Raw genomic sequence first — 17564 nt, 5'->3', positions numbered from 1 at the left:
CCAAAAAACCGCCAAGGGACCAAGCTCACTCTGCAGTCTTGTCTCAGCCCAGCGCAGAGCAGGAGCCACCAGGCAAGACCCTGCAGTCGCCCACCAAAACGGCTCTGCCACAAGAAATGCTCCTCTTCCTCCTCATCCTCCTCATCCTCACCCTCCTCGTCCTCAACCTCCTCCTCCTCCTGCGCATGCTGGCTGGACACAAACTGGAGGGATGTAGGGAAGGTGCCCTGAGAAGCGCGAGGCTGCCGTGGGCGCGAGCGCATTTTCCATTGGCAGCAGTGGGAGAGGCGGCAGCATGCAGCTAGCAAAGATTTCCCTTTCGCTGTCTGTAATACAAAAGCCAAGGGAGAGCAGCGGTGTACACTCTTCGTGCAGGTATTTCAGACTGGTCATCTCAGAGGAGAGCTCCCACCACCGTCATCATTTGTTTGCTCTAGAGAAACTCAGACATAAAAGTTTTCTCCCTTTTTTTTTTTTCCTGCTCTGAACACTCCATTTTCCCCAAGTTTTTCTTCCCCTTGTTTTATCTGTTGTTTTCTCTAATTGGTATTCAAGACGTTTTGCACCTCCACTCCTCCCAAGCAGGCACACTAAACGTACTTCATTTTGCACCTTTTATAGCTTGGTAATCAGTGTGATTTTTTTAGTCAGTGAATTTAAACCTATGGTCCTGCAGTCAGTCACTGAGCCAAACAATCCAGCACCTTCTGGTTTATTTAACAGCCTCTCAAATTAGCACACGCAGAGCATCTTGAGACAAGCAAGACAAAAGATTTTTAGGAGAATTTTGCATAAAGAAAGCAAAGTATTAAATTGTGATTTTATAAGGCTAACAGGGATATACACGCACTGCCATTTCACAGGAGGCAATTAAACATGGACGGAGCTCTTCTTTTGCCGTCAGACTTGTCCACCAGCTTTCACACAAAACAGGCTGTGGTGCTCCTTTCAGAGGAGCCAGCCAAACATGTAATAGCCATACATCTCCAGGTACTGGGATACAGCCTTTGGATTTTTCCTCGCTGTGCTGTATGTCCTTCGCATACCTTACTCCATCTCCCACCGAGGCACCAGCCACTCAGTAAGTTGGCCAGTCAGCCCCAGCAGAGAATCACCAAATAACTGGGATTTCTACTCCAGCCAAGCACAGCCATCACTTCTCTTTATCTTGATTACACACAGGGAAATGGAAAGCAGGTGGCAGGAATGAAGGCAGATTATTCCTCCACCTGTATGGGATTTCTTACTCTTGCTTAAAAATACCAAATAAAGAGGGCTGCACAGTCACATCAGAAAGATGGTAGACAGACTCTTGCATAAATACAATTTGAACATGAGTGTCAAGATAAACACCATTGTAGAAGTTTTGTCAGAGTCTCCTTCAAGAGCACCTTGTGAGCCAAATCTCAGAAGTTTTCTGGGGAGACATCAGCAAGGTGCTGCTCTGGTGGCTCATTACACAGGCAGAGGAGGAGACCCCCCCTAGCTCTGACCCACAGGACTCTGCTGTCAGGGTTCCCCATGGTCCTTGTGCGGGGAGCGGGACTGGCACACGAGCAGGAGCCCCCATGCCAACCTAAGTGCTCCTCACAGGGAGCAGAGACGGCTGGTGGTGGGACTGCCCCAGGGGTGACCGCAGTCCTTCTCCACCGCGACGGCCACGTCCCCATCAGGGCTGGAGCAGGCTGGGTGTGCAGCTCTCACTCCCCTCCCCAGGAAAGGAGTGGAGCCGCATTGAAACCAGTTTGCAAACTGAACTGGAGCCCAAATGGAGCAGAGATGTGCCTCGGCGAGAAGTACCCACAGCAGGTCACGTCGGTCCCGGTGGGTGTGTGGAGGGCGGTGAGCACGGACAGCTTCTGCCCATGCAGAAAATGGTGTGTCCCCAGGACAGCCTGCAGCCCCCCCATCTCCCCCCCCCAGCACGTTTTTGCCCTTCCACAAGGAACAAGGTTTATGGCAGACGCCGGGGCCGGGCTGCGCAGACGAACCTGCCGCAGGTTCCTGCGGGACCAGTGTGCAGTTATCCAAAGACACGAGGTTGGTGTGCCAAACCCCTGCCTTCTGCCTTCTCTTGCCATATAGACACACTGAATTACATTTTGCTCTGCTAATTGAACGTTTTAGTATCGTGTGCTTGCATCAGCTGTATGTAAATGAAAAAGGCCTTAATGTGTTTGTTAATGAAAAAGTTACACTGGTATATTAAAGAAGAGTTTATTTAACTTAGTTTAATTTAAAGGCCACTTAGCACACTGAGCATTAATGATCTACAGTAAATGTATTTCTTCAAAGGATTTCTCCATTATCGGGTGTTCTTAGACAAGAGTCTACATTGCATATATAGGATTTAGATAAATTGCTGCACTGGGTAACACGGTGTGATAAATGGACATTAATTCATGCTAAATTACGATGAGATTCCTTCAGAGGAATTATTATATCCCTATGAATATAAAAGACACCCTCTGTATCTGAGGGTTTCCTGGGAAGCCAGACATTTCTGTGTGTTATACCAAATTGCAGATGTATTCATTATAATAACATTAATCATGATGACTCCATTTGTCAGTTCCACTCTAATTAAGCATTGCTGCCGTAATGGACCATTATTTTAAAGTGTTATCAGGGACTGTTTACAATGGGTTTAATAGAGTTAGGAGCTAGAATTTAGCAGTCTCCTATCAGGTGTGATTTTCCCAGCACTGTGAGGTGGCAGAGACTTACCAGGGACATGACATGTTGGGGGTGGCTGGAGCATCCCCCCCAGCCCGACCCGGGTGTGTTACCGGCTGCACCGGCTCTGCCTGGGATGGGGTTAATTTTCTTCCTAGCAGCCTGTGCGGGGCTGCGTTCTGGGTTGCTGATGTTCAGCCAAAGCTGATCAGTGCTTGCACGGCGTCAGCTGCTTCTCTTTTCCCCACTCTGTCCCACCAGCGAGTGGGTTGGGGTGGGCAAGGGGCTGGCAGGGGACAGCTGACCCCAGCTGACCCCAGGGATGTCCCACACCGTATGAGGTTGTGGTCAGCAGGAAAAGCTCAGGGAAAGAAGGAGCAGGGGGAACATTCAGGGTTATGCTGTTGGTCTTCCCAAACAACCGCTATGTGTGCTGAGGCTCCGCCGATGGGGAGCAGGGCATGAGTTCCTTGTCTTGCTTTGCTTGTGTGCAACGCTTGGCTTCTCTTATTAAACTGTCATCACCTCCACCCATAACTTTTTCTCACTTTTCCCCCTCTGGCTCTCCCCCTCATCCCGCTGTGGGGGTCGTGGCCTAGCTGTTGGCTGGGCCAACCCAACACGCCCAGGCGCAGAACCTGGGGCTGCGGCCAGAGTGGGGGCTCCTGCACGTGAACTCCATTGGTGGTACCAGAACTCAACTGGTCTGTTCCCAAGCTCTGGTTCCCCTTCTCCCACCTACTCCCAGCTCAGCTCCGTGGAGGGTGATTCTCAGAGCAGCTGCTCTCCTGCTGCTGAATGTTGGCAAAGCTTCTTCTGTCCCCTCTCAGCTTCCCAGTATCCTCCTCAAACTGAGGTCCCATTGACTCAAACAAGTATTTTCTGCTGCTTTACTTTCAAGGGCCTCATTCCCTTACCATGCTCTACCCCTGTGGACCTCCTACAGATGTCCCAGGAAAAAATGATCTCCATCTTCCCTTGACCCTGTTTCACCCAGTGGGGGATTTCTCCTTGGTCAGAGGTGTTTCATACCCAGATGGTGGAGGGAAGGGACGTGGTGGGTTCTCACTCTGTGTACCAGCGTCACATACCGCAGTATGTAACGGTGAGGTGGTGCAGCCTTGGGAGGAGGGAAGGGTCCACTCTAAAAATCCTGTGTGACCCTACGCTGACAGCACCTCTGTTTTGTGGCTGGAAGCATTCTGTAAATGGCCCAGATTTGAAGACCCTTCCATCTAAGAAAAGAGTCCTGAAAGGAAGGCTTCCTGTAAGTCCTTTTGCAGGGCTCTTCCCTCTTCAGCGTAGCTTTGCCAATCTGCACACACAGATGAGGTTATGCAGCATAACTTCTTTTGGAAGAAGTTCTCTGGTGAATCCATTTCTTCATACTCTTCTGATGCCTCTGCAAAATACATCCCATTGCTAATTTGTGCTTCTAGCCTTTATTTGAGTTTGATGTTGCTGCAGCCTGCCAAATTTTACCTGCTTTGCTGCGGGTGGACCGGTTGCTCATGTGCATGGTGACAAGTTTTGGCTCTGCATTTTTTGGCTGCAATTTTAATGCTTAGTGCTCAGTTTGAAGAAAGGGCATGGGATCCAGTCTCAGGTGTGCTCAAAGCCTCTTGTCCAGCACAGCTTTGGGGGGGTGAGTAAGTGAGTGAGGATCTTCACATGTTTGCAGGCAGAGAGGAGTCCATCCAGCTGGATGCTTTAGGGCTAATTCATGGCTCCAAGACAGCTCATCACAGACAAAGAATTTTCTTTTCTCCCTAGGGCATTTTGAACCTTTGGGGTTTTTTTGAGTGTGAAAATAGGTCATGAAATCCTGAGACAGAAGCCCCAAGTTCTCACCAGCTGCCTGTGACATTATTTCCAGATGTTCCTGCTCATAGCCATCATGGCCCACTGCAGGAATCCTGGCAAAGGGGCTGTCACTTTGATCTCGTTGTACCAGCTCCTGTGTGCCAGCCATCTCTGCTCCTGACTTTCCTGGCTGGACTGCATATTGCCCTTGTCTGCAAAATCTATTACAATACAGAGATGTTCCTTTGCTTAACCAAGGGTCTTCATTTCCTATTCATTAAAAGTTTAAATGACAATTCCTGGGCATCTTAAACAATGGCCATTTGTATGGACGCTTGAGCTAAAACCGTATTTGCATCCTTGAAGGGCATTCTCACCGAATGAAGCAGTATGGGGCCTCGCACCTGGAGAGACAGGAAGATCCCACGCCCCTTACCGCAATTTTGTCAGGTCTAATCCCACTGTTCTGCTGCCAGCAGGCTGATGTGGCATTTCACATTCAGACGTGGGAGGGCTTAATGAGGAACGGGCACTGCCTGCCTGCTGCAGGACAGACAATTTGCTCCTCTCCTAACCTAGCATGGCTGAAAGACACCAGAAGTACAAAAAGTATAAAAAACAGAGCAAGGAACGGCAATTTCTGCCACCAGCACCTTGTTGCAAGGAGAGGACAGCCACAACACGGCTCCTTGTGTCACCAACTGACAGTTCTCCTGCAAAGTCCCTTTGCTGCAATGCTGCGAATCCCCCCCCCCGAAGGCTGCCCGGGCATCGGCATGGGCTCTGGGAGGGAAAGGAGGTTGGGTTCATCCACCCCTGTGCCTGGGAGATGCACTTCAACGTATGTCCTCTGTAGGACATCCAAAGAGTGTGGTCCCCGAGCACAAGACCCCGTCTGTGGTCTTGCTGTCTGGGAGGTGAGCCATCCATTTTCCTGCAGGGGAATCTGAAGGGCCGGGGGCTTTCCTTCCTCCCCCCAAAGCCTCACCACCAGTGGTCATTGCCTATGAGAAGTTGAGTCTCTCAGGGCTCAGGGAGCAGCACAGGGGATGCCTGTCCTGCCCGGTGACACTGGGCTGCTCTGGTCACCTGTGCCTTGACGGGGCTGTAGGACGGCCAACGCCAGCCTGCAGCAATGAGGTGGGCAGAGGTGCTGGGCGGTGTCACCTCGGCCCCCACAGGGTACGGGTGCAGGGCTGTTCCCAAAAGCTGCACTTTCCAGAGAGCTGGGAGGTGAGCGTGGTGTGTAGAGAATGGCTGGTGACCCCTGGCAGGAGAGGAGCGGTGGGGCGGAGGGGGATGCACAGAGTCGAACGGGACGTGCAGCCTGGCTGGACAAGGGCTGCTGCATGAACCTGGCAGTTACAGAAAACTGATTTTTGAGCACTTTTTCTTCTTAAACTGGCTCCATGACACTACATGCTCAAGTGCAAGAACAGCCGCTCTGCTCCGACATACTGGTGCATGAAAGCATCCCCCCTTCGTGCCGCCGGAGCAGAGGGTGCAGGCGTCTTCCCAACACGGAGCCTGCTGGCCATCGAGTAAATACTGGATGCAAGCTGCTGGTTGACTAAATTCTGCCTCTCTCTGCCTCTTGTCTGTGATTAGACCCTTATTTGCTGAATTGTGGGAAGTTCTGTGAGTTCTGTTTCTCAAATTTAAGACTGGAATGTATGGTATTGGGACACACAAATACAGTGGGATTGCACCCATTCTCCTGAGCTCCCTGGAGGACTTTAACTGTCAGAATTGATGTTAATATTTATTATAAGGAGGACATTGCTGTGGTGGGTTTAATGCGTCCAGCAACTCAGCATAGCTCAGCCGCTCACCCACTCCCCCACAACAGGACGGGGGAGAGAATAGGAACAGCAGAAGTGAGAAAACTCGTGGATCGAGATAAAGACAGTTTACTAAGCGAAGGAAAGGGGAAAGCAAAACCAAACCAGGTGATGCAAAGGCACCCACCCACCACCTCCCACAAGTAGACTGATGGTGCCCAGACGTCCCCTGAGCTACAGCTGCTTTGGAAAACCTGCATCCCCCAGGTCTGCGGCCGATCACGACGCCGTTTGGTACAGAGATCCCTTTGGTCAGCTGGGGTCAGCCGCCCGGCTCTGCCCCCCACCAGCCTCCTGCCTGCCCCCAACCCGCTCCCTGGGGTCCGAGAGAGAAGCAGAGAAAGCCTCGATGCTGTGGAAGCCTGCTCAGCAAGAGCTCAGTGTTGGCGTGTTACCAGCACTGGTTTAGCCGCAAAGCCAAAGCACAGCACCATACCAGCTGCTACGAAGAAAATTAACTCCATCTCAGTCAGACCTGGTACAAACATCTTTAGTAAAACACTAGGAATTCAGAAAGGGTGAGGGCAGAAGTTCTGGACATGTTCACCATTATTTGTTTAATGTTAATTAAAATTTGCAATACCTCAGTTGCTAGAATACTGTTAAAATTAAGACAGAGAATACGGGAACGCAGCCCAAACACATGCTCATGTCAAATGAGTGGGATATTCCCTTATCATTGTTTCACAAACCAAACGCTTGGGTGTTTGGGGTACCGTGGCAGCTCTGGCCAGCACAAGCAGGACATGTGTGATGATGATCTAAGTAAATTTCTCACAACTCAAGGCTACAGGAGAGCTTTGGCTCTGGTCATGCAGACCAGACAGCAGTCTGAAGCGCATGCATGCACTTGGAGGAGCACAGAGCTGCTGCCATGAGATGGCAGGTGGAGACAAAGGTGAGCTTGCAGAAACTTCAGTAGCACCACAAATAACCCCAACGTATGCCTATGCATCCAAACGTAGATGTACTTATATGTAACTTATTAAGAATAAAAGATTCATCAATCATTAACGATAGCTCTTTTTAGTAAGGGCTCTTTTATGGTAGTAGCAGTCAGCAAAACCAATCCTGCAGCTAGTGCCACTTACACGTGGGTCCGTGCACCTCCAGACACAGGCGGGACAGGCACCAGGGCAGGGGATGGAGAGCTTGGCTCCTCTGCAGTGCCCAGTGCCTCCCTGCCTGGCTGACGCTTTCTCTACAGGCGGCCAGCAGCGAAATGGGCAGAAGTTCAGGCTGTTCCATCTGTCTCGGAGACAACCAGATATTTTTGCTTGGAAGAAGAAGGCAGCTGGTGTGAAAATCCCTGTGTCTGGGAGTCCCCTTCCTGTCTGCCCGTGCAGGCAGAGGACACCCTCTCCCACGGTGGAGGGGCTGGACGGCATGGCAGGACAGATCACGCTGACCACAGATCACAGACTGGTGGGGGCTGGAAGGGACCTCTGGAGATCATCTAGTCCAACCCCCTGCCAAAGCAGGAGCACCCAGAGCAGGTTGCACAGGACGGTGTCCAGAGAAGGAGACTCCACAACCTCTCTGGGCAGCCTGTCCCAGTGCTCGGTCACCCTCGGAGGGAAGAAGTTTTTCCTCATGTTGAGACAGAACCTCCTGTGTTCCAGTTTGTGCCCGTTGCCCCTTGTCCTGTCACTGGGCACCACAGAGAAGAGTCTGGCCCCTTCCTCTAGACACCCACCCTTTAGATATGGATAAGCATTGATCAGATTCCCTCTCAGTCTTCTCTTCCCCAGGCTAACCAGCCCCAGCTCTCTCAGCCTTTCCTCATACCAGAGATGCTCCACTCCCCTCATCATCCTCGCAGCCCTCCGCTGGACTCTCCCCAGTAGTTCCCAGTCTGTCTGGAACTGGGGAGCCCAGACCTGGACACAGAACTCCAGATGTGGCCTCACCAGGGCAGCGCAGAGGGGGAGAAGAACCTCCCTCGACCTGTTGGCCACATTGCTCTTAATACACCCCAGGTACCATTGGCCTTCTTGGCCATGAGGGCACACAGCTGACAGCAGAGTCCTACTCCAAAGCAGGGAAAGCCTCAGGGAAACCACTTGGTCTTCTGAGACCGAGAGCTGCTCTTTAGGCACTCCGAAACAGCGGCTGACTCCAGTCCCCAGCAAACCACTCAGACTGCATCTGACTTGGCTTGGAGGTTGTCTCTGTCCCACCAGGAGACCAACCCGCCTGCAGGACCGAGGCGCTCTGAGGACCTGGACCTCCCTCACCGACACAAACCTGACCGCTCCGTGGTCACTCGGCGCCCTGCCGGTCCACCGGTGCGGTGGGATCAGTGAGCCCCGGGCTGCGGCGCCCGGCCCTGCGCCATGGATGTCTTCCCGAGGGCCCCCGAAATCCCATTTCAAATGCAACCACCTGGTATTTTTTCCAAGGGATCCAGGACACAAGGTGAAACCAAGAGTGAAAGCAGGCTTTTTGAACTTAAAAAAATTACTTTTATTTTAGGAACCAATAAAATTATGGTAAATATTTACAAATAATTATCTCACATAAAGGTTACATAAAACCAAATGTCCACAAGTAACAGTCACTCTCATGAAAAGACACACAGATATTGAACTACGCCAATCTTATTGCATGTTTCTTCAACTAATCTAAAAATAAAAAGTGTTGCAGTCAACCATTTAACTTAGAATAAAATCACAAATTTCAGTATTGACAAGAAAAAGAATTGAAAAAACCAAATAAATGCAACAGAACCCCTTCAAACAGCCCCTCCCTTTTGACCCATGCCATAGCACCCCCGCTCCCCAGCCCACCTCCCTTTTTGCTCCCCAAAACAAAACCCAAAACAAAAACCCCCAAATAATGTTCGACATCTTTGGCAAATTGGCACTGCTGTAATTACATTCAAATATTATAACACACAAAAGCAACACACAGCACTAAGGAAAAAACACCAAGATTTCAAGTCTGTTCTTTTCCTACTAGAAAAAAAGAATACAAAACATACACATTTTAAGAAGCATTTTTTCATCTGTTTTGCAACAGATGTTATCCCCTACTTTCAAAGGCAATTCAACAGTTATTTTTACGAGTTTTTTTTTTTTGTAAGTTATTTTTTTGTTTGTATGTATTTTTCAAGGGGAGGAGGCTTTTATTTCTCTCCCTCTCTTTTCATTTTCCTCTCGTTTTAAAGAAGTAAGCTTCAATGCAGGCATTACAGACTTTGGTGGATACATAGATATGTATTTCTTTGATGCTAGAAGTCCCTAATACAAAGTAGTTTGTCTCTAAGAAAAAAAAAAAGCCTGTTCTTTTTTTTTTCTTGGAAAGGAATTCCATTTGCAATGAAATGAGTTTCTGTAATTTCAGAATGTACAAAGGCCACTAGAAAGTGAAAAACCAGGACAAGGTTCCTTCCCACACGGGGCTGAGCGAAGCAAAAGGCAGGTCTAAATGCCCACCGGCCATCTTCCCGTCGCGCTTCGACGGGGCAGAGCAGAAGACCCTGGACACAGGGGTCCGGCCGGGTGGTGGCCAGGGCTACTGCAGGACCCTCCCCGGGGTCCAGGAGACTCAAGCGTGCCTGCACACGCACAGACGCATGCACGTCAATCTCTGCCCGCGCGCACGCCCGCGCTGCAACGCTGCGTCGGTGCCCTGCACAGCCCCTTCAGCCTGGCTCCTGCCCCGGAGCCCTCCCGCAGGACAGAGGTCGAGCGGAGCTGACACCGACGCCAGCCGCGACGCCGAAGCGAGCAATCCTGGCAGCAGGCACCTCTTCGACATGCTTTTCACTCAGTGTTTGCACGTCAAGTCTCATTAGCTCCACCAGAAAAGCGACACTAACTGTTTTTGATCCTTTTGGACATTTTTCTTTGTCATGCTGCGGTAACGTGTACCTGTGACAAGAGTGGGTTTCGGTCTGAGGGACACAACAGGGTTCCCCGGCTGGCGTCCCCAGCCTTGTGCCGCCACCGAGCGCTCCGTCTCCAGCGTGGAGCGGTGGTGGCTGCGGCGTGGGATGTGCCCCAGCGCCCGTGTCAGTGCAAGTCGCCTGACCCGGCTCTGCCTGGTAACGCCTGTACAGGACCATCGCCTGCGGGCTGCAGGGCACGTTACCCAAGAGCTGTTAGCCCTCTAACGTCATTTTCTCAGTGAATCCAGAAGAAAAAGCAGGGTTTCCCAGCGTTTGCTGGGACAGAGTCACAGGGTGGGTCAGCTTAGTGCCATGCTACCTGTCGTGGCCATGGCCTCACGCGTCCTGGTGGCACGTGTGCGGGCACACACGCGCAGGAAAGAGCACAGCTCGGGGAGGACACTGGGTCGCAGCCGTGCAGCTGCAGCCACACGAGTTACCTCCGCTACGGGCCACGGCTCTTTGAAGCTATGGGTTGGAAATAAGCGACACCGTAACATGGCTTCCTCTCTCCTCCATGCTCAAGGACGTGTAGAATAGGTAAATTAAAGAAAATAAGAAAAGGAGTACAGCCCCATCAGTTAAGACCAGGCACGGTGGAGAATTTATCAACAGCAAGCGGCTGCCATGACCCAGCGCAGCGAGCCCACCGCGCTGCCCTCGCTCCGCAGCACCGCAGGGCTCGGCTGCGGGGAGCCGGGGGGGTGAGGAGTGCCCCAGCACTGCGCTGCTGTGAGCTCCACGGACCATCCCTCCCTGGTCAGAAAGGCTTTCTTCCAAAAACCACTTCTTAGCATGTTTCTTTTTCCTCTTTTTCCTTTTTCCTTTTTTCTTTTTCCTTTTTCCTGTTTTCTTTTCCTGGCGCTGTTGCTTCCCTTGCTGTCTCCTTCCCAAGTGCCTCAAGCACCGAGGCTGCTCCGACACCTGCAGTCCCAGCGCAGATCAGAGCACTGCTCGGACGTCTCCGCGTCTCTGCACCAACACGCACTCTCTGGCCCTGCGATCCCACAGCCCGGGGCAGTTTTCTGATTTGACAGCAAACAAAAAAACTTTTGGTCAGTGGATCCGGTCCTGGGACATCCTGAGCTCTGCACTCAGTGGAGTTGCCTAGCACTAATGCCTCCGTAGCTGAACCCTTGGTCGCAGATGCTAAGCAAACTAAGCCCATGGAGTTTTATGTCTTCTTTACAGTCGCGCTCTCACAGCGTCTGACTGAGGGTTTCCTCCACAAGTCAGTTCATGTAACCCGGGCTCGTGCCCTCCGTTGATTTAGACTGACGCCAGCGCTTTCCCTCTCCAACTCTCAGATTTCACTTCTCAGCCTGTACTTGATGAATTTATTGCTGGAGCACATACTACTGGAAAACCCTCCATCTAGCCAAGCGCATTACAGAGTTTTGTGCTGAAACTGCCTAAAGGCACTTTACGGGGCTGATTTCTGCAGTGACGCGCTGCGCTGCGGGGCGTCCCGCCCGAGCGAAGGGCAGGCAGCGCACCCCAAACCGCCGTGCCGGTCTTACTCTCTCCCCTCCTCACAGCCCCAAGGGGCCATTTTCCTCCAGCTTCCACCTCACCCAGGGACCCCTGGTGAAACGGAGGGGCTGTGGCGGAGGGGTTGCAGCAGGCCATCTCCGCCATCCCAGAGGACCACCTTCTGCCAGCAGCGCCTTTCAAAGACGCTCCCACGAGGAAGGATTCCCACGATGAAGACTATGGACAGAAAATCCAGACCTCCTGAGGAAAGCAGTTTGTAAACTCCAGGTGAAATATTCTCAAAACCAGAAAGTACTGTCAAGAAGCGTCTTTTCCAGAAGTGCGGCATGCATACTCAGTGGGCCGACTCTTACTGGCCTTTCTTGCTGAGAAGCCGTCCCAGCAGATCCAAGCGAGCCACGCTTCGGGAGCTGGGCCAGGCGCAGGTGCCCACCTTGCACGTGCAAGGGTGGGAGTTTGGGGGTTCCACTCCGGCCGGGACCTGTACGCTGCCCGTGCACCCGCATCGTCCCTGCCCGCACCCCTGGCCGCGGATGGAGCCCACCGCTGTGCCCGGCAGGGCCAGCCAGGCCTGAGCACCTCGGGTCACTTCATCCAGTGCCATCATGCATCCTTCGGGGGAAATACACCCGCCGCACCTTTCCTACATCCCCAGCCCAACCACAAGCACCGCCGGCCCGAGCATGCCAGCATCTGCCCAAGTCTTGTTGTTGGTCTTCTCAATGTTATCTGAATTGGCATAGGTCACACAGGCCGTGCCCCCGAGGACACAAATAAAAGAAACATGTTTGCAGGGCAGTACGCAGAGTGGTGAGGGACCCACACGCCATCGACGGGAGCTGCTGTTCCCTCACGGCAGACAGAAACACCCGTTTTCACCCAGCCTGGTCACCAAGCGGGTGGTGTCTCCGTAGCTGGTGTAGCTCAGCGCACCTCAGCTCCAGGGCCATCGCCTGCATCGCCGCCTGCGGTCAAACCCTCGTTTCTTTTCTCTTCTGCCAGGGTGCTGGGCGGCCTCATCCCTTCGCAGCCCGCAGCGCTGGTGTGTGTGCTCAGGCGCAGACAGTGTGCACCCCTTGGCCAGGGGCTCGCGGGGAGTCCCCATGCGACCAGCATCCAGGGACAGAAACGCTCCTTGCAGCTTTGTCACCAGGGTGCAAGCAATCACAGGGTGCTCGAAAGGGACGACCCCACAGCAACGCTTCAGAAGATTCCCTGTGTAAACTGTCCATGCTGTTATTTGTCTTCAGTTAAAAACAGGTGTGTATTCATTATTAATTGCTAAAAGATGAAAAGCAGGACTTTTCTCATTGGTAAGTTTGTCACAAAACTTACTTCTGGGTTAGGGACACAGTTTGAAGGACTCCGGCCAAGATCCCTGATGTGCTCTGTGAACATCTCACTGAAATGTCATTAAGTTGGTGGGACATGGCTGCCTCCATGGCTTTTGAGGATCTGAACACACCTGTCCTGGGAAGTTGGAACCGATGGCTGCGTTTCCGTAAGGTGAAAAGATGCCACTGGAGTTGGAGAGGGAGCTTCTCAGTGGGTCAGTGGCCACTAAGGACATGAGACACGCAGCACGAGCGACGAGGTGGGGAGGGAGGAGGAGAGGGGAGAGCATTAACTCAGGAACTGCCATTTCACAGAAATGCTTCTTCAGCTGGAAGCGAGTATTTGTGCTTGAATGTTGATCCACAGGAACGCACCTCAGGTTCAACACCCAACAACCTCCTTCAGCTGCAGCACACGCAGAGGCAGGTGCCAGCAGGACCCCTCCGCACTGCCTGCGCTGCTCGGGGCAGGTAGGGACAGTCAGGTCGGGGATAAGGAGGCTGCAGCCAGATCTTCATCTCACCGGGCCCAGGGAGCTTCTCCACTGCCCTCAGGAGGAGGGGACGGGGTCGTGCCTCTCATCCATACATGACTGAGGTCGGCTGCCCCTCGGCCTGGGGCAGGGGCCGGCTGCAGGGGCAAATCAGCAGCTCTGGCTCCATGACGTGGCCGCGATCGGTGTGGCTGCTTGGCAGGTCGTTTGTACCGCTCTCCTCTCTTCGTTATCCCCAGGAAGCCGCACATTGAAGGACAGGTCACTATTAGTGCTCACTCTCCGAGCAGGAGGAAAGAAATGTGGAATTAACAGGGCAAAATCGTGCCAGGCGCACGTCTGGACTACGGCAGCTTGAATTTGAAACGCCTTCACTGAAATGCACAGATCCCCAAATCAAGCGCCTTCCCCTTTTGCCTCAGAAAGTGCGTGTGGCCGCCCCGCGCTCGGTACGTCCCACTCAATATGTCCATTTAACAAAAATCATCACCATGGTATTTCTCCCCATTCCTCTCAGGGTCTTCATAATTGGGTTTTAGCACACAATCTATTGAGATGTAGGTAAGGTGTCAACTATTACTTAGGAATTCCTTCTTGGATGCTGCTTAACTTGAAACCAGAGAATTTGTTTCAGTGCTCATTATGACGACAAATTAACATAGATGAATATTAAGCAGTAAAATATCACAAAACTGCCCATGTCTTCAGTCGCCCATGTGTTTGATACCAGCATAGAGCGTGATCGCACACGACTGTCAGATAGGATGCTCTATACAGAAATAACATCAGCCCGAAATATAGCCACAATGAGTGTTAACCTGGTTCAAAGTTGCTTAAAGCTTACTGAATTCTTTGAATCAGTGCACCAGTTTCAAACACATTTTCAGATGCGTTTTGAGTTCATATTTGTACAGTGTTGCTCTTTATGCTTAAGCCACTCTCATACAAACAAGCAAGTATTTACAGTGGTGCTTGTGTAAAATTGAGCAGACTGATTTTTTTCTTTGCCACCAAAAAAAAAAAAAAAAAAAGAAAATTGCCTTGAGTCTCACAGCCTGTTTCAGTGTGCAGCAAGAGGAAGCCGCCCCAAGAGGGGCTGCTCACATCTCTTCCTTATCCCCAGATACAGCCGTGGCACCCACAGGCCATTAAAGCAGTAGCCAGCCGGCTGCAAAAGACATGAAGCTACTGCGTGTTTTTGATCACACAGAGCGTGAGGAGAACCGTTTCCTCCTGTTTTTTTGTTTGATTTGAGACCCAGTCAACACGACCAGCTTTAAGAACACAACAATAATCAGTTCACCAAGTTTAAAGAGCAAAATTTCAATTAACATAATCCTACTAGGTACTTTCTCCTTCCCTTGCAGCACGGCTGCCGTGGCTGCAGCAAGGTGATGCATCGCGGTTGTCCAGGCGGTGCACGCAGTCAGCGCCCGCGCCCCGGGCTCCGGCGTCAGTGGCGGTCGTAGGCGGTGGCGGCCGCTGGCGGGGCCGCCCCGCGGGCTGCAGCGCTGTAGTAGTACGGGGAGCCTGCAAGAGAAGAGACGACCGTGAGGAAGACAAAGGTGGAAAGGTGCCAGCTTGCAGCGTGTCGACACGGGCGGCAGAGAGCTCAGGCTCTCAGCAATAAAGGCCGGGTAATTAGAATAAAAATCACATTCATGCATTCTGCATGAGAACAGTGCCACCCTTGCTTTGCTTTTCTGCAGTAGGGTACCTGGTTCCCTTCCTTCGCTCAAAACATTAGTTTCATTTACTTCACCAAAAAAGTGTATTACTTTTAAGAATGGAACATCAAAATGCTCCAGCTCCAACACATTACCACAGTCTAGCTTCTCTGATTTCTTTTTTTCCCATTTGGGAGGAGGAGGAGGTTGAACCCCAAAGCATTCAACATATTTCACTTGACTCCACAACAATTCCCCTTTTCTCAAATTATTTCTGTCAGGGAATAACGCCCCAGATTTTGCTTAGCTCTGGCAGTGCCCTTGGAGCTCCGGAAAGGAGTTTGCGCTACCAGATCTCCTTTGGGATCACGACACCGTGACAGCCTCTGTCTGGCCAGGGAAAGTCCTTTGGCATCCAATGCATTTGTTAAAGGGAGAAATTGTCTTCAGAAAATATTGTTGACTTTCACTTGGTAACAAATTTGAACTCTGAAAGTGGTTTACAACTACCTCCTGCAAATAATGCCTCAGCCAACAAAGTATCTGATAGTCCATATCACAGCTTTTGGAATGGACACTTAAGCCTCAAATTGATCAAATTTATGCTCTATTTTTTGATTGAGTACATGCGTGACACACCAGAAAGAACTACGCAGGCCAGGCCTAAAGCTTTGCAGATTGATGAATGCCGAGGCACTCATCTACCACGGCAAGGCCTGAAAAATATCAGCAATGACTTCGCTGCCCCGCAGGGCTAAGTGCTGGTAGATTGGGTGATCACCAAAGGATCCCCTGAAACCTGGACGAGGATGAGGAAGAGTCTTTGACTTCAGATCAAAGAGATACCAATCTGTCCGGACAGGACCTGCTATTAAATGCATTCCAAGCGCACCGGAGAGGAAACCAACTCTGACTCGATGTAAGAAAAGAGTCGGGCAAAAAATTTTTCAAGGTGCTGGCAGTTTGGTCTCCAGATCTCCAGCAGTTTGACATGCATGAGATGCAGCAGTTTGACATGCATGAGATGCAAGACATGCTGCAGGGTGGACGAAGCCCCTTGGAAGGACTCACACTCGGACACATGCGTCTGAGAACCCCAGGCAGGTCTGGACAAGCTACAAAGAGCCAACACGAGGGACGGCTCTGGAGCAGGCTGGGCTGTAGGGTCTGCTCTCACGAGTGACCCACCCAGGAGCTGCCAGCCATCCTGAAGTCCCTGCCCTTACCCCACTTGGGACAGCAGCCCAGCAGACACGGTTGAGGGTCTTCACGACCAGGGATGTGACTTGTGACAGAGGGGGTAACTCCTGCAGCTTTGGCGAGGCAGAGGAGTGGGGCCCTCCAGGAGAAGCTGGTGCCACCAGACCTCAGTGGGGTCTGGGGACCCCTCAGCAAAGTATCGGTGGCAGCAAAGCCAAAGGTGCGTTTTCGGCTGTTCACTTCCCACCTCGGACTTCGGCAAACCCTGCTTGGACAGGTCCGATGGCCGCCCAGCACCTGGGCATGGGCTGAGCGTGGCAGAGCCCCGCTCACCTGGCTGCTCCACCACCATTGCCCCAACACACCCTCTGGAGTGGGCAGCAGAACCTAGCTGGCATGCCCTGCTCTTCGCTGAGCCAAGGAGTCTCCGCCTTGGAGGCTGGAGAACCTCCTGGCCTCCCCTCCTCTTGCACAGCCTCCAGCCGAAGGCTTTGAAGTTCACCCCAAAGCGATCTGAGTGATTGCTCAAGGGCTGCTGGTTCAAAACCCCATGCACATAGTGAGAATCACATCCCCAGCCTCTAAGAGGAAGCCCATGGACATTTACTGTTAACCGTCAGCTCAGGATGGTGGTGTAATTGCAACATGCAGGGCTTTCTCCATGTTCTCCCCAAACCGGCCTCAGTGAGCTGCCTGGAGTGGATTCCAGGGCTGGTGAAATAAGCCGTGCTGCCCGAGAGGACACCCTGAGGAGACAGCCCCGCCAACTGAAACACCTCCTGAAAGGACGGGCTCTTCCACCCCACCTCGCTGTTGTGGATCCTCTAGGATCCATCTCACAGGCAAGTCCCCCTGTTTCCTCTAGGCTGCTTTTGTCCTGAGCATCATGTCAGGAAATCAGCTCGGGCTTCACCACCCCGCTCACTTCCAAGGCAGCACAAGCCAACGCAGCCGAAACACAGAGCTCAGCCAACATCTGCTATTGCACAGTATGTGCAACGTGCTCCTCGGCAGAGCCATGGAGAAGAAACTTCTTTCTCATGATCAGAGTCCTACCACAGCATGTGATACTCTGCGGCTGCAACACGATGGGTCAGAAACAATGGAGTTTGGCTACAGGACCGTGGCTTCTGCATCTGTCACTGCTGAGGTAGCTTGTACAC

General features: G+C 52.0%; 1 protein-coding gene across 4 annotated transcripts in view; it reads right to left on the bottom strand.

Annotated features, from left to right (window-relative positions):
* Window positions 1-10019: 10019 nt before the first annotated feature.
* The window catches only part of PAX5 (paired box 5), a 140962-nt gene continuing 133417 nt past the window's right edge, over window positions 10020-17564 (bottom strand). For all 4 annotated transcript variants that reach the window (XM_075739786.1, XM_075739787.1, XM_075739788.1 and 1 more), the window contains one exon: window positions 10020-15064. In XM_075739786.1, the coding sequence (XP_075595901.1) occupies window positions 14988-15064 (77 nt within the window). In that variant the 3' untranslated portion in view covers window positions 10020-14987. The remainder of the gene's footprint in view (window positions 15065-17564) is intronic.

Source organism: Balearica regulorum, chromosome Z (genome assembly GCF_011004875.1).
Source record: "Balearica regulorum gibbericeps isolate bBalReg1 chromosome Z, bBalReg1.pri, whole genome shotgun sequence".
NCBI classification, from domain to species: Eukaryota; Metazoa; Chordata; class Aves; order Gruiformes; family Gruidae; genus Balearica; species Balearica regulorum.
The sequence above is the reverse complement of the archived record's forward strand: the minus strand, read 5'-3'. Positions and strand labels throughout refer to the sequence as shown.